This window comes from Chiloscyllium plagiosum, chromosome 40 (assembly GCF_004010195.1).
Source record: "Chiloscyllium plagiosum isolate BGI_BamShark_2017 chromosome 40, ASM401019v2, whole genome shotgun sequence".
NCBI classification, from domain to species: domain Eukaryota; kingdom Metazoa; phylum Chordata; class Chondrichthyes; order Orectolobiformes; family Hemiscylliidae; genus Chiloscyllium; species Chiloscyllium plagiosum.
In genome coordinates, this window is record NC_057749.1 from 10,094,932 (window position 1) to 10,114,423 (window position 19,492).

Sequence of the window (19,492 nt, forward strand, 5' to 3'; positions counted from 1 at the left end):
TAGATAAATCTGAGGTATTTTAGAAAGGCAAATCAGGCTGAACTGATACACTTAATGATAAAGTCCTGGGGAGTATTGCCGAATCGAGATCTTGGATTGCAGGTTCATAGTTCCTTGAAAATGGAGTCACAGGATAGTGAATAAGGTGTTTAGTGCACTTGCCTTTATTGGTCACTGCATGACATAGAACATAGAACAGTACAGCACAGTACAGGCTGTACTGATGCGTGCCAGCCTTTTATCCTACTCTAAGATCAGACTAAACTACATACAACTTCCATGTGCCTAACCAGGAATCGCTTAATTGTCCCTAATGTATCTGACTCCAATACCACTGCTGGCAGTGCATTCCACACACTCTCTGAGTAAAGAATCTACTTCTGACATCTCCCCTAAACCTTCCTCCAATCATCTTAAAATTATGCTCCCTCATGATAGACATTTCCACCCTGGGAAATAATCTCTGGCTGTCCACTCTATCTATGCCTCTCTACATCTCGTATACCTCTATCAGGTCACTTCTCATCCTTCTTCACTCCAATGAGAAAAGCTCTAGCTCCCTCAACCTGCCCTCCAGTCCAGGTAGCATCCTGGTAAATCTCCTCTGCACCATCTCTACAGCTTCCACATCCTTCCTATATTGAGGTGATCAGAACTGAACACAATATTCCAAGTGTGGTCTAACCAGGGCTCCGTAGAGCTGCATCATAACCTTGCGGCTCTTAAACGTAATCCCCCTGCTAATGAAAGCCAATACACCATATGCCTTCTTAACAATCCTATCAACTTGGGTGACAACTTTGAGGGACCTTTGGATGTGAACCCCAAGATCCCTCTGTTCCTCTGCACTGCTAAGAATCCTGCCTTTACCACTGTATTCTGCATTCAAATTCGACCTTCCGAAGTGAATCACTCCACACTTTTCCAGGTTGAACTCCCATCTGCCATTTCTCAGCCCAGTTCTGCATCCTGTCAATGTCCCATTACAACAGCCCTCCACATTATCCACAACTCCATCAACCTTTGTGTCATCAGCAAACCTACTAACCCACCATTCCACTTCCTTATCCAAGTCATTTATAAAAATCAAAAAGAATAGAGCTCCTAGAACCGATACCTGCGGAACACCACTGGTCACCAAGCTCCAGACTGAATATTTCCCACATCCCACCACCCCTGTCTTCTATGGGACAGCCAATTCTGTATCCAGACAGCCAGATTTCCCTGTATCCCATGCCTCCTTGCTTTCTGAATGAGCCTACCATGGGGAACCTTATCAAACACCTTGCTAAAATCCACGTACACCACATCCACTGGTCTACCTTCAACATGTTTTGTCACATCCTCAAAGAATTCAATAAGGTTTGTGAGGCATGACCTGCCCTTCACAAAGCCATGCTGACTATCCCTAATCAAACTATGATTATCCAAGTAATCATAAATCCTGTCTCTCAGAATCCCCACAAATAATTTGCCCACTACTGACATAAGACTGACCAGTCTGTAATTCCCAGGAAAATCCCTATTCCCTTTCTTGAACAAGGGAATAACAAATGCCACCCTCCAATCAGTTAGCACTACTGTGGACAGTGAGAACACAAAGACCATTGCCAAAGGCTTCCTGTAGTAACCTAGGGTACATCCCGTCTGGCCCAGGGATTTATTTATCCTTACTTTCTTCAAAATGTTTCAGCACATTCCCCTTCCTAATATCAACCTTTCGAGTATATCAGTCTGTTTCACGCTGTCCTCAGAAACATCAAGGTCCCTCTCTGTAGTGAATACTGAAACACGGTATTCCTTAAGGACCTCCCCTACCTCCTCCAACTTCTGGCACAAGTTTCCCTCCACTATCTCTTATCAGGCCTACCCTCACTCTGATCATCCTCTTGTTCCTCACGTAAGTGTAGAATGTCTTAGGGTTTTCCTTAATCCTATCTGCTAAAGCTTTTTCATGCCCCCTTCTAGTTTTCCCAAGTGCATTCTTCAGTTCCTTCCTGGCTACCTTCTAACCCTGTAAAGCCCTATCTGATCCTTGCCTCTTCAACCTTAAGTAGGCTTCCTTCTGAGGAAACTCCTATTAAGTAAAGCAGTTGTGGCTATACAGGACATTGGTCAGGCCACTTTTAGAATACTGCATGCAATTCTGGTCTTCCTGCTATAGGAAGGATGTTGTGAAACTTGAAAGGGTTCAAAAAAGATTTACAAGGATGTTGCCAGGGTTGGACAGTTTGAGTTATAGGGAGAGATTGAATAGGCTGGGGCTATTTCCGCTGGAGTATTGAGGTGGAGGGGTGAGAGGTTTATAAAATCATGAGGGCATGGATAGGGAGAATAGCCAAGGTCTTTTTACCCAGGTTGGAGGATTGCAAAACTAGAGGACATAGGTTTAAGGTGAGAGGGGAAAGTTTTAAAAGGGACCTAAGGGGCAACTTTCTCTGGTAGAGGGTGGTATGTGTATAGAATGAGCTGCCAGAGGAAGTGCTAGTGACTGGTTCAATGACAACATTTAAAAGGCATCTGATGGGTATATGAATGGGAAGGGTTGAGAGGGATATGGGCCAAGTGCTGGCAACTGGGACTAGATTAATTTATGACATTTGGTTGGCATGGACAAGTTAGACCGAAGGGTCTGCTTCTGTGCTGTACTTCTCAATGACTCTCTGACAGTCCATTTGCAGGTGCAGGATGAGCTTTGATAGTCGCTCAGATGCTACACTACTTGTTTTTATCTGTCTTTATTGTAAAAGGAAAATTGACAAAAAGTTCCCATTTAAGTGAAAAATGAGCCATTATGCCTGGTGCCTCAGCTTTTTAAATAAAATGAAGATTGATGGGATCAACAAGGCAGGAATTTGAAACGAATGATAAAACACTGCAGATGCTGAAAGACAGCTGGAGCCAAATGGCCGGGTGGACATTCAAAGTTCCACTTCAGAGATGCTTGCATTAAAACCAAATGCACTCATGTCACAGACTCGGGCAGAAAACAGCTGACAACTGACGAAAGGTCACCTGTGGACTGACATCCGCCACTGTTTGGACCAGCAGTTTGGCAATGCCAACATGGAAAAATGGCAAGCCCTGTAAACCACTCTTCAGATAGAGCACGTAGGGCGGAAAGCTATCTCCCATGGATGGTCTCCATCCACCACATCATCTGAAGCCAACCCACGTCCTGAATGGATTTAATCTGTTGCCTATTCCTGGTTGGTGGAAGAATGTTAGAGACAGCAGCAGATACTGGAAATCTGAACAGGAAATCTGAGCAGGAAATGAAGGGTGGCACAGTGGTTAGCACTGCTGCCTCACAATGTCAGGGACCCGGGTTCAACTCCAGCTTTGGACAGAGTGTGTCCATCCTCCCCGTGTCTGTGCAGGTTTCCTCCCACAGTCCAAAGATGCACTGGATAAGTGGAGTGGCTGTATTAAATTGCCCATAGTGACCAGGGAAGGTGCAGGCTGGGTGGATTAGCCATGGGAAATGTGGGGATAGGACAGGAGTCTGGATGGGATGCACTTCAAAGGGTCAGCATGAATTCAATGGGCTGAATGGCCTGCTTCCACACTGTGGGGATTGTATGAAAAGTTAGATATGAAAGTCACTATTGTCCTTGAGGCTGCTCTCTCATCAGAGATAGAAAGATATAGCTGGTGGTGAGATTGACCCTGAGGGTCTCCATATGCCATTCACGGGGACCTCAGCCAGTTCAGGAATTGAATGAACCCATGCTGGTTGTATTACTCTGCATTGCCATCCAGCCAACTGACTCCCATAAATGGTCAGAGGGGAAAGGTTAAGAGATGCAAAAGATTCAAAGCAACTGTTGGTAGTGGGGAGGGTCCAAGCTAAAAAAAATCCTGTGCTGGGTTTTGATGTAAATGACAACATGAATGATGGGGGAAGGCAACTGGAGGGGATAGTTTGGGGAGAGAGGTGGGACAAATAAGGTAGTGAAAGGTACGTTGAGTGGAGCTCTGACTGCCGGGAACAGATACATTGCCAGCACTGGTGTGAAAATTGGGAGCAGTGTTTATGATCTCAGCTCATGAAAGACATAATCTTTACTCCAGATGTCTTATAGTTATTGAGAAAGGACAGACTCAGCTTTCAAACTCAGTCATGTCTGAAACAAAAGGCTCAAGGAGGTCAAACTATCTGAGATCATTCGGTAAGTCTGCCTGTGTAATAACTTGTATTAGTTAGACCTCTATACAGGACTGTACAGTGCTTAAAAAAATGATACCCACTCTTCAAAAAAAAAGCTGACCTCATTAATGTTCAACTTACTATCTTACCAAATGTGCCAAATAAGCTAGATGTCAAAAATCACTGCATGGAAATCAGTGCGGGGGCCCTGGCAATTTCAGCTCGCTACTTGCTCCAAAAGAGCTCTGTGTTGCTTAAGCCCAACGCATCTCTACATGATCTACAGACACCAACTGCTTGTTGACAGGCATGGACTGGAATCTGGTGTTTGCCAACCCCTCATTGTACCTCCCCAATACACCTGCAGGCTAATTAGGAAGCACAGGCAGGCTGAGTCTTGACTCAATTTCATTGAATAAGGCAATTATTTTGAGGGAGTTAATGTTCATGTTATTATGGACTCTACCCATTCTGCTGATATTACATTCAGCCAGTAGTTGAGACAAGTTTTCTGAGGGAGCATGTGTATCTGTACCAGCTCCCTAAGGTGCTAGCCATTCTACCTGTCCAAATATAGTTGTGCTTATTGCTATCATGCAACAAACGTTCTTGCTATCCCTGAAACTGCCTCTTCTGTAGACACCCTACAGTAATGTATCCTTGACCATTAATCCTTGACCCAAAATAAACCAAAGACATGGGGATTGGTGGCACTGAACCAACACATTCTGGCAGAGGGGGCAAATACAACAAGATGCCAGCAATGGTCATCTAGGAAAGTGTCACAAATTCCATGAGGGTACCGACTTGGAATCTGATCAAGTCTCCACATAAATGAGTATGAATGTAAAGAAGGTTACATTAGTACAGTGTGATTCCCTTTGACAGATTTGGAGCAGTCATAAGACATTTCATTGCATCTATAAAAAGGGACCTGACCTGCTGTCCTGTATGCTCAGTGAAGCATTTTACTGTTTATTTTGAATTAATTTTTCTGAAGCCAGGTATTTACTTTACCTCCTTGGCACCAGTTTTGAACTACTTTCCCACAAAGCAAAGGAGGGACACTAGCTCTGGGACCTTCCACAGAAACTGTGCACTCGTCCTCCAGCCAAAGGGAGCTTAGTGGTTTGCAACTGCTGCCTCACAATCCCATGGACCTGGGTTAAATCCCACCCTTGGGCCACTGTCTGTGCGCAGTTTGCTCACTCTTCCCCATGTCTGTGTGGGGGCTTCCTCCAGGAGATCCGGTTCCCTCCCACATTCCGAAGATGTGCAGGTTAGGTGGATTGGCCATGCTAAATTGCCCGATAGTGTGTAGGCTAGGTGAGTTAGCCATGGGAAATGCAGGATTACAAGGTATGGGTGGGATGCTCTATGGAGGATCGGTGTGGGCCTAGTGACCTGCCTCTACACTGTAGGGATTCTAAGAAAGAATATCATGATTTCTCAGTGTTTAAGACTGAGGAACAAGAAGGTTCTGTTGATGTCAAAGACACAGTTTTCACAATGTTTGACTCAAACAATTGAGCCAATTTGAAAACCTCTTTAGTTAATGAATAAAGAGTAGGGTTCAAGCACTCCAAACAATCAGTTTTGTTATTATAAAATAGTATTGATTTTGTCTTACTCATAACCCAAAGTAAACTGAATGTACCTTAAAATAGATACACAGGTCATGAGATAGTGGTAACTTTAAATAGACCGTGTTATGTTTCTTCCTGTAGTCTCCGTGCTCCACAATATGTTTAGTACAGAGTTTCTATCATCCCCATCCAGAACCCCAACACCAGCAGTCCTTCCACCTCCCAAAAAAATCCAATCCTTCCCATCATTTCAATTCCACTGAAATCTTAATTCTCCTTAATCCCACTTTGTGTATTCCTGTGCTTTCGAGTGCAGAAATTCAGAGTATTTCAAACAGATTCTTGAGCCTGTATTGGAAATGTCAAACCCTATGAGCGATAGATTGTTCACAAACAAGACCAGGAGTGACCAGTTTCGGTAGCTGTTGATTATGCTGTTGACGCGGATCCACTGCGTGCCCTTGACACTGTTATTACTCCTTACGTTGCACAATACTTTAGGGAGTCAAACATTTCATCCATTGTCTTGTTCCAGTAGGAAAGCGATGTATGAATGATTGCACATCTGCTGGAACATATTTGAAACCAACTTGTTAGTTGCATTGGACAGCTAGAATGGTAACAAAGAGAAAGAGACTGGCACCACACAAATGCCAGCCAATGACCATCTTCAGCCAGCGAACATCCAACTCGGTATATAGGAACAGGTGGATGGAAAAGTGTTCCAAATATCTATAACCCTTTATGTGTAGAAGATTTTATAAACATCTATAAGGTCACCCCATAATCTCCAACGCTTTTTTCACTGGAGTGATAGAGATTGAGGAGTGACCTTAAAGAGGTTTATAAAATCATGAGGAGCATTGATAAGGTGAATGGCGGGTGTCTTTTCCTTCAGGTGGGGGATTTCAAGACTGGTGGGGGTGGGGTGGGAGGTGTTAAGGTGAGAGGAGAAAGATTTTAAAAAGATTTAAGGGCAATTTCGGGCAGGAGCCCTTCATCGGGAAAGGCTTAATGGCCTACTGCTGTTCCTATTTTCTGCATCCCCATAGGTTTAAATTTTAGATAAGAAGTATCAATTTACACTATCTTGAATTGTTGATTTTACTTTAACTTCTCCATTCTCCTACTGCTGTCCTCTGGTAATGGGGATAAAGAAACTGCTGGAGAGCCTGAGGAAAATTGATAGAAAGAACAGCACAGATTGGTTCAATATTGTTCTGATACAAGTTCATCAACCTCAAAGTTTTAACTCTGTTTCTTTCCACAAATGTTGTCCAACCTGTTGAGTTATTTTTAAACCCTTCTATTTCAAAAGAAACCTGAGCTTAATTCCCCTTTCCTGTTTCTGCAGTATGCTTCCAATATTGCTTCCATGTCCATAAATGTAAAAGTCGCCACAGTCCTACGAGATCATTGGGCTGCTTTCTCAGAGAAAGACAACTCACAAAAGAATATAGGTCAACGACTGTAAAATTATTTTGAGAAGATTTGTAGCTCAGGTTGAGGTTCTGCGTATAAGTTTGCTCACTGAACTGGAAGGTTCGTTTTCAGGTGTTTTATCACCATACTAGGTAACATCATTAGTGAGCCTCCAGTAGAGCACTGGTGTTATTGACCCAGTTTATTTATGTATTTAGGTTTCCTTGGGTTGGTGATGTTATTTCCTGTCCTTTTTCTCAGAGGGTGGTAAATGAGTCCAAGTTGGTGTGTTTACTGATATTTGGACCCCATTTACCACCCTCCGAGAAAAAAACAGGAAATGACATCACAACAGGAAATGACATCACCACACAAAATTCCATCACCAACCCAAGGAAACCTAAACACATAAGGAGAAAGTGGGTCACGAACACCAGTGCTTCACTGGAGGCTCACTGATGATGTTACCTAGTATGGTGATGAAACATCTGAAAACCTAGTATGGTGATGAAACATCTGAAAATGAACCTTCCAGCTCAGCAAGCAAACTTACATCCAGGTAGGAAATTGAGGTTAGAATAGGTAGTTGTTTTTAAGTGGGACTGATACAATATGCTGAATGGCCTCTTTGCCGCTGTGGATCTTTGTGACTGCTGGTGGTTTAGCCTGGGGGTAACCATGGCTCAGTTCCCAAATTGGCTGAGGTTACCCCGAAGGCTGTTACAGCAAGGATATTATAAAACTGGAGAGAGTTCATACAATATTTACCAGGATGTTCTGGAAATGGAGAATTTAAGTTATAAAAATAGTCTGGATAGGCTGGGATTATTTTCACTGGAACATAGGAGTTGAGGGATGACCTTATTGAGGCTTTTAAAATCATGAGGGGCATGGATAAGGTGAACAGCAGGTGTCTTTTCCCTCGAAGCTTGGGGGACATATTTTTAAGGTGAGAGGAGAAAGGAGACTGAGGACCTTTTTTTTACACAGTGAGTGGCTCAGATGTGGAATGAACTGTGAGAGGAAGTGGTGGATATAGGTACAGTTACAACATTTAAAAGACATTTGGACAGGTGTGTGAACAGGAATGGTTTGTCCCCCAACCAGACCACCCTGGGTGTGCCCCGGATGTAGGTCAGTGACTCCCATTGTCTGTACTGGTTTGGGATAGTGACTCACCCGGATGTGACCAGTGCCGACATCGAATCTACTGGGCTGTGCCCAGAGTGGTCATCAGGTCCATGACTGCCCGCTTGCATGTCACTGTGCCTGCAGGCTATTGTGGCACAGTGTGGGTCTGAGAGTAAAGGCAGGCGGGTGTGACTAGTTTGAGAACATAGTAAGCATGGACTATTTGGACCAAAGTGTCTGCTTCTGTGCAGCATGACTCTATGACTCTCCTTCTCAACTTCTCACCTTGCCTAAGGCATGGTGACCCCCACAGGTTAAACCACCATCATTGAATCCACACTATAGGTGCAAAATACTGCAGATGCTGGAATCTGTACTGAAAACAATAAATGCTGGTGATCACAGCGGTGGCATCCATGCAGAGACAGCAAGCTGAAGTTTCGAGTCTCGATGGCTCTTCATCAGAGCTGAAGCGTGGAGGGGACAGCACTTATGCGATATTCCAGGGGAGGGGGTGGGTGTAGGGTGCTGACTCACACTGTTGGCATTACGCAGCAGTGCAAACGAGGCGTCCGGCCAACTGAACTAACCAACATCCCCGCCCCAAAGTTCGATACACGTTCCACCCGGAAATGCAAATGTCCTCCCCCATCTTCTTGTTACTGCACGGAATGACTTGAGCAAGCATGGAACTGCAAATCATGATCAAAAGAACTAAATGGATCAGTTGATGAAGGAGAATCAAGGCAAGTATTTGTTCCCTCTAATACAGCTGGAAGGCGATTGAGACTGAGCCCCTCTTCAAGTGACAGTTATTGTAACAATTACTTATGATTGACAGGGAAACCGACCAATGAGGAGCGGGGGTGCTGTAGCTCTGGTCCTATTGGGGAGTCGTGACCAATCAGGGTGTGAGTAGGGTCTGGCTGGCCGGCAACTACTGGATGGTGCAGGGGTTCCGGGCAGTTTCGGCTCTTACCCTGAGACACAGAGGGAACACACACACACACACAGCTCCCGGTAAAGGAATTGCTGTAGCGCAGCTACTGCCCGCGGGCCCCACTCTCACCCGCGCCTCCTGCCCCAGCTTTGTGGGACCGCTGCCGTTGTTCGGGGGCGGCCGGACAGGGCGGAAACTCTCCTGCCCCCAGTCCTTGTGTCTGGGGCACCCTTTCACCGCGATGGTGCTCAGTGTGGGTCACTGAACTCTCATCCCGACGCCTCGGATTACGTCCAGTATTGGTCAGTGATTTCCCTCCTCCCCTGGATTGTGCCCACGGTTGGTCAGTGATCCTTACTCCCCCGGATTGTGCCCACGGTGGGTCAGTGACCCCCCCACTCTTCCCCTGGATTGTACTCAGGGTGGGTCAGCTAACTTTGTCCCCTCATCCCGGATTATGCCCACAGTGGGTCAGTGATCCTTACTCCCCTGGATTGTGCCCACGGTGGGTCAGTGACCCCACACCATACCCCTGGATTGTACTCAGGGTAGGTCAGTTAACCTTGCCCCCTCACCCTGGAATGTGCCCACAGTGGGTCAGTGATCCCCACTCCCCTGGATTGTGCTCACAGTGGGTCAGTGATCCCAACTTCCCTGGAATGTGCCCACAGTGGGTCGTGAACCTTGCCCTCTCACCCTGGATTGTGCCCACAGTGGGTCAGTAATCCCCACTCCCCTGGATTGTGCCCACAGTGGGTCAGTGAGCCTTGCCCACTCCCCTGTATTGTGCCCACGGTGGGTCAGTGAACCTTAGCCCACCCTTCTGGATTGTGCCTATGGTGCATCAGTGAACTTTGCCCCCCCTTCCCAGATTGTGCCTACAGTGGGTCAGTGAAACTTCCCCCTCCCTCAGATTGTGCCCACAGTGGGTCAGTGAACCTTTCCCCTTCCCCCAGATTGTGGCCGCTTTGAGTCAGAAATTCATTTAGAATGTGCTTTGTATGTGGCAATGAACCTCACCCCCACCCTGGTTTGTGCCCACTGTGGGTCAGCAATGGTTTTGCCCCTCTCAGCAATGATTTTGCCAGTGTGGGTCAGTTAACCCCGAGAATTTGCCCAACAGTGGGGGCCAATGAGTTCCATCCCACACACCCCTACCCTACGATGCCCAGTGTGGGTCAGTTCCCCCAACCAGAGTACTCTGGGTGTGCCCTTTGTGGGTCCGTTAGTCCCCTGGATGGCACCCAGTGTGGGTCAGTGACTCTCATTGTCTGTGCTGGTGCAGGTCAGTCACTCACTCGGATGTGACCAGTGCCGTCATTGAGTCTACTGGGCTGTGCCCAGAGTGGTCATCAGGTCATTGACTGCTTGCATGTCACTGTGTCTGCAGGTTATTGTGGCACAGTGTGGGTCAGAGAGTGTGCCCAGTGCTGGCAAAACTTCAGAAGTTCTACTGGAGCTTCTCAACTTCAGTTTTGGGGTACAATGTACACTGAATTTCACCTGACAAGCCCAATTCTTAGCATGGTCTTGTTGGATGTTACATAGTTTGCAGCAGCTTCTCCACTCTGTTATCTTCTTGGCTGTTGGAACTGGCCTGCCTAATTTTTAAAAAATCTAATTCATGCTTGAGATGTGAGCACCAATGGTAAGACCATTATACAATGCCCATCACTGAGTGGCTTTCTAGGCCTCCTCAGAGGGTGGTTAAGGGTCAGCCATATTGCTGTGGGAATGGAGTCATGCACAGACCAGGTAAGGATGAGGTCGTTTCCTTCCCTAAAGGGCATTAGTGAACCAGCTGGGGGTTTTACACGATCACCATTACTGAGATGAGCTGTTTATTCCATATTAATGAATTAAATTCAGACTTCTCCAGCTTGCTGTGGTGAAATTTGTTTCCAGAGGCTGAACCTTTGGCTTACAAAAGTATTGGTATAACCACGATGCCACCATTCTTGATATTCAGCGATAAGAATGATTTTGTCACCGCTATCTAAAGGGGCAAACCTGGTAAGGAGACAGAGCCCAAACATGTAGTGTAATGGAAAGTATATCAAATTTATAATTCCAGTTGATAGCATTCTGATTCCTGTTTCGCCAATGTTTCAATCTGGCATCATGTGCCAGTGTAAAGAGTACAATGCCCACTTCATGGGCTACACCTGTGAAGGTCAAGACGATTTCCAATCAGTGCCTCTGCTCATTGTGTGGCTGAAGGTCATCTTTAAACCTTAACCACAAAATTTAAAGAGCGGTCCCCTTAAATCCCAGAACAGGAGTCACACTCCACAGAATTGTTGCAGCTCAGAAGAAGGCCATTTATCCCATTGATCCAGCACCAGTTCCGTTAACTAGTGCCAATTTCCTGCCTTTTCTGGAAATCCCTTCACACCATTTTGACCTAAATATTCATCCAGAGCCCTCTTGAATGTCTCGATTGAACCTGCCCCCGCCACATTTCCAGGTAGTGCACTCCAGACCCTAAATACTCGCTGAGTGAAAAGTGTTATCCTTTCTTCATTTTAAATCTATGCTTCATTTTAACATCATTTTAAATCTATGCCCTCTCGTTCTTTTTTCTTTTCCAAGTGAGAACAGCTCCAAATATGCCAAAATGTTTAACCAATTCTATTGTCGGCCTGTCAAGTCAGTGAAGTCACTTAAAAGCTAATTGTACGCCTCTTGGTCTCCACCCCAAATCTCTAACGGTGTAGAGAGGGACGCCAGCATAGAAATGACAGATTTTACTTTGCATCATTTGCCTGATTTTACTCAGGATTCATTTAACTATATTTTTTTCAGTAACCAGTCATTATGTAATTTACTTAGTTTGAGTAAATAGATTGTGTTTGCACAGAACATGCTGTTCTGGTAGAGATGATATACTGAGATATGAAAGGCATGTGAAATGTTGATTGTGACTTTGTATGTCTTTTATTTGTTTGTGGGATGTGGGTGTCGCTGGCTGGGCCAGCATTTATAACCAATCGCTGGAGAAGGTGGGGGTGAGCCACCCTCTTGAACCATAGCAGTCCTTGGCCTGTGTTGTTGATTGGATGGGAATTCCGGGGTTTTGAACCAAATCACTGCACATGTTGCTTTCGGCTGTTTTGAGTTACTGATAACCCAAGGGAACCTCAGTGTGCCTGTAATTCCAGAATCTTTGGCAGAAGGCTAAATCGTGAGGAAATCAGTTGGGAAAGGCATGAAGGATGGTGGTAGAAGTGAAATTTTGTGGGACAAAGGGTGGCAAATGCTGTTCCTGATTGAATATTTCAGAACTGAGTTTGGCAACTTTGTGATGTTAATGTGGATGGAAGGTAGCTGAATGGTATTGAGATAATAATACATTGAATGGTGGAACAAGCATGGGACATCAATAAACCTGCTGTTATGATTTCTGAAGTCGCAAAGAGAAGGAGTTAATGAGGCTCACATCTGCAGGGATACAGTTAAGTAAAACCCTTGGGAATGGAAAGGATAACAAATTGGATGAGTGTAGAAAATATTTAGGAGAAACTAGGGACTGCAGAGATCAGAGTTGAGAGTGTGGTGCTGGAAAAGCACATCAGGTCAGGCAGCATCGGAGGAGCAGGAGAATCGACGTTTTGGGCATTGGCCCTTCATTAGGAATGATGAATGCCCTTCCTGATGAAGGGCTCTTGCCTGAAACGTCAATTCCCCTGCTCCTTGGGTGCTGCCTGACTTGCTGTGCTTTTCCAGCACCACACTCTCAACTGTAGAAAATATTTGTTATGTGTCAAAGGAGATACGTTAGAGAAGGCAGAATTGTTGAGGTATGTGAGTGAACAGAAGAGCGAGGAAGAATATTTCATGCAGACCAGTGTGAAGTACATCACAGATAGAAATTAGATGACATATAAATATTATGCACATTGTTGAAAAAGTTAAGAAGGGAGATGGAAGCCTTGGTGCAGCTGACATGAAACATCATTCAACAAAGTCCCTAGGAAGATAAGCTAAAAAAACCCAAATAGCCAAATTCGAATTAGAGGATAATCAAATTTTATGACATTACATTCAGCTTGTGCCTTAACCTCTGCTCCCAATTCTGCTTTCCCCAGCCGCAGCAGCTGTTTGGACAATTAGAGCCGTGGAGAGAAGAGGCTGCTCCCTCAGGCTGTGGTAAATAATTCTGAGTTGTAAGTACACATATTGTTTCTCACTTTCCTCTCTTCGTGTGAATGGGAGCTGCCTGCCTGACACCTTAACTATGGAAAATACACCTTCCCACTCCCCTTCTGAAATGACCATCCTCGGCCTCCTCCGTTGCCACAACAAACCAAGCCACAGGGTGGAGGAACGACACCCCATCTTCCGCCTGGGCAACCTACAGCCTGGAGAACTCAACACTGAATTCTCCAATTTCAAATAACCTCCCTTCACTTCCCCAGCTCCCCTCCCTTCCATTCCTCCCTGTCACCCACCCACCAGATTCATTCTTCCCATTGACTCACCAGGTCATACCCTCTACCTGGCTTCACCTATCCCCACTTCAACATCCTGCCCCGCCACTCCCTTTATCTGCAGCTCCCTCTTCACTCACCGCTAGTTCTGAAGAAGGTTTACACCCAAAACGTCAACTTCTCCATCTCCACATGTTACCTGGCTTGCTGTGTTCCTCCAGCCTCCTGCCTGATACAGCATGAGAGGACTGGGGCTTAGAGATTGCTCAATTATTTGAACTTTTGCGAGGGGCCTCACCTTTGAGTGAATATGTATGGTAGGGCAGTCTGATTGTGTTAACCTTTCTGGCCTTTTTTACATTTCTTATTCTATGTCAGATTTTCCCAGGTGACAGCTTTTGATCAATGCCTTGCACAACTTGGCTCCCTTAACCAGACAATGCAAATATATTTAAAGCCGCTTCTTACTTAACCAAACCACCTGCACACACTCACAGGGAATGACGATCACAGCCCACAGCTCTCCCCAAATAAAGGAAGTAGTTTGCGTTTATATAATGCCTGTCGGGATATAGCCAAGCATTTTGTAGTTGAACCGAAGGGAAACCCAGTCAGTTCATGCATAGGAAGATCACGCAAGTTGCAATGATGTAAGTCTGCAGTGAATGTGATTTTGGTGAGCTGAGCGAGGGATGTATGTTCAAACAGACATGAGCAGAACCTCTCTGAACAGTGATTTATTGTCTCATTTGTACCTCAAACCATGGCAGCCTTGCTCCCGGACGGCAATGACAGCTTGCACTAGCTGGCTAAGTCCATGTCTCTGCCAGTGACACATCTGCACCAGGTTTTGGTGAAATAAGACTTTTTTAGGAGTGTCATTCTCACCCAGTTTGCTGCCTGATCCCCTCCTTGAGGGTGTCCCCATTTTCAAGAGGTGATTCTGCTCACAGGTCCCTCAGAAATGCCAAGGTGTACTAGCTCTTCTTTCCTTCTTCACAGCAGCTAGCTGCCACGTTCTGACACTTCAAAGGCCCAGGCAGCTACTGACAACGGTAAGTGCATAAAGTGGGTGTGATGTTATGGCAATGGGAGGGTAGGGAAGCAGATAAATGGTGAACTGTTGAGAGACATCTGGGAGGGTCTCTGTCACGGTCATGGATCATGTGGTCAGGTCAGATCAGGCCATGGCATTGGAGATGGAGGTTCACAGAAGACACCGAAGGAATTGCCTGGGTTATATTTTCTGCTCAGCAATTCCTCTACACCTGATTCCCTCCGGGAATCTCTGTTTAAGTCAGAGAATTCAGAGGGTTCTGATGAAATTGAGGAAATAGTTACTCAGGAAAAATTAAACTATTAAATCACAGCCTAACTCCTGAGTAACTATTCACTTGAAGCCGCACTTACCTCACAAATGCCCCCCACTACAGAGTGGCATCCAGTGTTTCTTAATGAAACCATTATTGCTGCCCTGTGCCTCATTAATCAGAATGTTTTCACGTTTTTGCTGATGTGTCCCACACTTTTGGGTACAGTGTCCAAATGTCCTAGCAGGAATGGGATGATAATTTATGTACAAGTAGATACAGACATTAGACCTTAAGAAACAGATGTAGAATTTGGCCCTTCAGCTCATCAAGTCTACCCCACCATTCGCACATGATTGATATATGGTAGCCTCAGCTGGTGCTGGAATTGAACCCACACTGTTGGTATCACTCTACATCACAAACCAATCCATCCAGCCAATTGAGCTAACTAACCCCCTATCGTGGCTAGTTCACTCAGTCTGAAGTAGAGTTTTCATTTATACCAGTGAATGTTGCAGTTAATAAGGAAATGTTTAACTTTGTGTCTGCAGCCAAAACTAAGACAGTTTGGTTAAAGTAAGCACAATGAGCAACATAATGGTGAAGACCTCACTATTACTTATTGCTGGATGAGACACACTTGTAGAAAATAGCTAACAGGCAGCTACACTGGAGCGTGAAGGAGTATATCTGAAAGAAAATCATAGCTCTCTTTGCATTTAGTATGTCTCGATCTCTCAGGTCCAAACTATTTCTGTACAACTCAAACTTAAATATAGCTGAAGTGGCAAAGTGTTTTTTCAAAAATATACTTTATTTGTAAAAGTACATTGACAGTTTAAATTTGACATCACATGCAAGTAACACAGATGAGTTTTTATCACATCAATATTCTTATAATTTCAAGTTTGCAATATGTATTTGTATTTCTGTAGAATCCCTATGGCCATACTGACCCCCTGAGAGCATTCCACCCAGACCCACCTCTTTATCCTATCCCAGTAACCCTGCATTTCCAATGGCCAATCCACCTAACCTGCACACCTTTGGACTGTGGGAGGAAACTGGAGCACCTGGAGAAAACCCACACAGACACAGGGAGAATGTGCAAACTTGAACAATCGTATGAAGCTGGAATCAAACCTGGGTTCCTGGTGCTATGAGGTAGCAGTGCTGACCACTGAGCCACTGTGACATTTCATGTCAAATGGTCTCAGATTTCTCAAGGGACGTTATACAGATTCCAGCTTGTCCAGTGGTGGGAGGCCTTAGAAAGTATCGAAGTTGCTAAAGTTTATTTTACCTAAAATATGCTTTATTCATGAAGTTTGTAAAGCTTCAGTTTAAATTTGTCATTTCATGAGGTACTTTCCAATACAACAGATTCCTCACTACACCCGGTCTTACCATTTTATTTACAGTGTTTATTTCATGTCAGCCATACAGCCCCAGGGGTTTTGTATAGTTTCTAGAATTTCCACCTTTTCTTGTGGAGGTAGAGCTTTACAGAGTAGCTTTGCCTCAGAGGATTTGTGGCATCTGCTCCAAGGCTTAGGGTATTCCTCAGCACACAGCCCTGGACCTTGACTATCGAGTGGAATCCACTATCGCAAAGTACGGTGGTAACTGGGACAGTGAGTAAATTTGAGGAGGAATTAGACAGATTTTTAATTGGTAATGGGTTGAAGGGTTATGGGGAGAAGGCAGGAAAGTGTGGGTGAGGAGCATATCAGCCATGATCGCATGGCGGAGCAGACTCAATGGGCTGAATGGCCTAATTCTACTCCTATATCGTATGATTGCCTTTGACACTGGAAGACCAATGAGCTTGAGCTGCCCAAAGAGCTTCTTTATCTGTGTTAAATTTGGGTGGGAGTGGGGGGATGTGCGTGCAGTGGTGTTGGGTGCAGGTGGGAGGGGTGTTGGGGGGTTAGGTGGGGGATGTGGGTGGCAGGCACAGGGCCCGGGATTATGGAACAGCTTGAGATGAGCCTCAAAAGCACACAGTATGTCTTTCCAGCACAGCTTCACATTGCAGAAGGAGGTGAGGAGGGGGTGTAGTTGGATTTGGTCTTTACCACATAGCAACCTGAGGGCAGTGTGCAGAGAGACTGGGAGCACAGGAAACGCCCTGTGCCTCCTCAACCAAGAATGTCTCTGTGCTTGTTTGGAAATTCTGGTGAGCGTTCATTCTACCAAATTTATGGGTCTGTTCAGGGAACCATCTGACAGAATCCAGCATCTTCCTTTCCTGCATGGCCTCATGTCATTGACCAGAATATTGACTTGCGTTGCAGTTCGACAGTCCTTTCTATTCTTTTATTGAAGGTGAGTATTGGTGGCCACTCTAACATGTGTTACTATTTCCTCAGTGCCCTTGAATTAAGCAGCATCATTGCCCATTTCAAAGGGCAGTTAAGAGTCAACCACATCGCTGTCTGGAATCATGTGTAGGCCAAACTTTCTTCTCTCAAGTATATACGAAACAGATGGGTTTTTAAAACAATAATATTAGTTTTGTTTATTGTGAATTAAATCTAAATTCTACTAGCTGCCGTGATGGAATTTGAATCCAGGTCCCCAGATGATTAGACTGAGTCTCAGGGTTCCTGGGTCACATTGCCCCTACCCCAGCATTTCCCCATTGACAGCTATTGAATAATATTGTTTGTCAGTGGGATAAGAAGCAAAAACAAAGCACAGCAAGATGAGGAGGAGCCACAGTATTGCCTGCAGCGAGTTCTAGATAATGTAACTGCTTCAGGATGGTGTAATGCATGACTAAGACAGAACCACTTATTCAGAATGGTGCTGAGCTGCACCATTCACCTGAGGGAGTCCATTAGCCTTTGACGGCCAGTTTGCAATGCAGAGTGATACCAATAGCACGGGTTCAATTCCTCCACCAGCTGAAGGACCCTCCTTCTCAACCGCTCCCCTCGCCTGAGGCATGGTGACCCTCAGGTTAAACCACCAGTGGATTATTTTGTCTACAACAGAGTAATAATTAAAGCAAGTTTTAAGTTGCAGGTTTTTTTTGTTTGTGGGGATAAGAGAGAGAGAAAAAAACAAATCTGAAACTGAGATCATTAGACATTGGAAATATATACAATTTGGGCTTCAGCTCAGGACCTTGATCAGTAGTTTGTAACTTAGAGATGAATTTCATGAAATAATGTTATTAACATGCACATGAATTGTTATCTTATCAAAACTTCGAATTGTTCCGTTTTTGTTAAGCAAGTTAAAAATACATGCAATTCACATTTCAGTTCAAGGTCAGTGAATCAAGGACTTTTGGACCTATTTAGAGCTGTTTATCAACTCCAAACATAAGTGAAAGCTACACAGTTTTAACCTGAGAGATTGGAAGATGGAACAGCACGGGAATCTATCAGTAGTGCTCTATGCAAAAAATGACCTGAGACTGGTAAACTAACTTTATCTCTTCAAAGTTTGTGAGAAGATTTGTAGCTCGGGTACTTGCTGTGGTTCTGTTCGCCAAGCTGGAAGTTTTTGTTGCAAACGTTTCGTCCCTTGTCTAGGTGACATCCTCAGTGCTTGGGAGCCTCCTGTGAAGCGCTTCTGTGGCGTTTCCTCCGGCATTTATAGTGGCCTGTCCCTGCCGCTTCCGGTTGTCAGTTTCAGCTGTCCGCTGTAGTGGCCGGTATATTGGGTCCAGGTCTATGTGTTTGTTGATGGAGTTTGTGGATGAGTGCCAAGCTTCTAGGAATTCCCTGGCTGTCCTTTGTTTCGCTTGCCCTATAATGGTAGCGTTGTCCCAGTCAAATTCATGTTGCTTCTCGTCTGCGTGTGTGGCTACTAGGGATAGCTGGTCGTGGCGTTTCGTGCATAGTTGATGTTCATGGATGCGGATCGTTAGCTGTCTTCCTGTTTGTCCAATATAGTGTTTTGTGCAGTCCTTGCATGGGATTTTGTACACTACATTAGTTTTGCTCATGCTGGATATCGGGTCCTTCATCCTGGTGAGTTGTTGTCTGAGGATGGCTGTTGGTTTGTGTGCTGTTATAAGTCCTAGTGGTCGAAGTAGTCTGGCTGTCAGTTCTGAAATGCTCCTGATGTATGGTAGTGTGGCTAGTCCTTTGGGTTGCGGCATGTCCTCGTTCCGTTGTCTTTCTCTTAGGCATCTGTTGATGAAATTGCGAGGATATCCGTTTTTTGCGAATACCTTGTATAGGTGTTCCTCTTCATCTTTTTGCATCAAGACACTATTCAAAAGGGCCACAACACACTGCAGCACACCAGAACTGCAAAAAGAGAAAGAGGAACGCCTATACAAGGTATTCGCAAAAAAACGGATATCCTCGCAATTTCATCAACAGATGCCTAAGGGAAAGACAACGGAACGAGGACATGCCACAACCCAAAGGACTAGCCACACTACCATACATCAAGAACATCTCTGAAATGACAGCCAGACTACTGCGACCACTAGGACCCCCAACAGCACACAAACCAACAGCCACCCTCAGACAACAACTCACCAGAACGAAGGACAC

At 45.1% G+C, this 19,492-nt stretch overlaps 1 protein-coding gene across 5 annotated transcripts in view; it reads left to right on the top strand.

The window, feature by feature from the left end:
• Window positions 1-9,231: 9,231 nt before the first annotated feature.
• The window catches only part of LOC122542493 (sorbitol dehydrogenase-like), a 40,763-nt gene continuing 30,502 nt past the window's right edge, over window positions 9,232-19,492 (top strand). The window contains exons 1-5 of one of the 5 annotated variants that reach the window (XM_043680270.1): window positions 9,232-9,309; window positions 13,318-13,395; window positions 14,662-14,714; window positions 17,345-17,446; window positions 18,245-18,402. In XM_043680270.1, the coding sequence (XP_043536205.1) occupies window positions 18,346-18,402 (57 nt within the window). In that variant the 5' untranslated portion in view covers window positions 9,232-9,309; window positions 13,318-13,395; window positions 14,662-14,714; window positions 17,345-17,446; window positions 18,245-18,345. Of the gene's footprint in view, window positions 9,310-13,317; window positions 13,396-14,661; window positions 14,715-17,344; window positions 17,447-18,231; window positions 18,403-19,492 lie in introns of those variants that run through there. The other 4 variants (XM_043680269.1, XM_043680272.1, XM_043680275.1 and 1 more) reach the window with 4 other exon arrangements.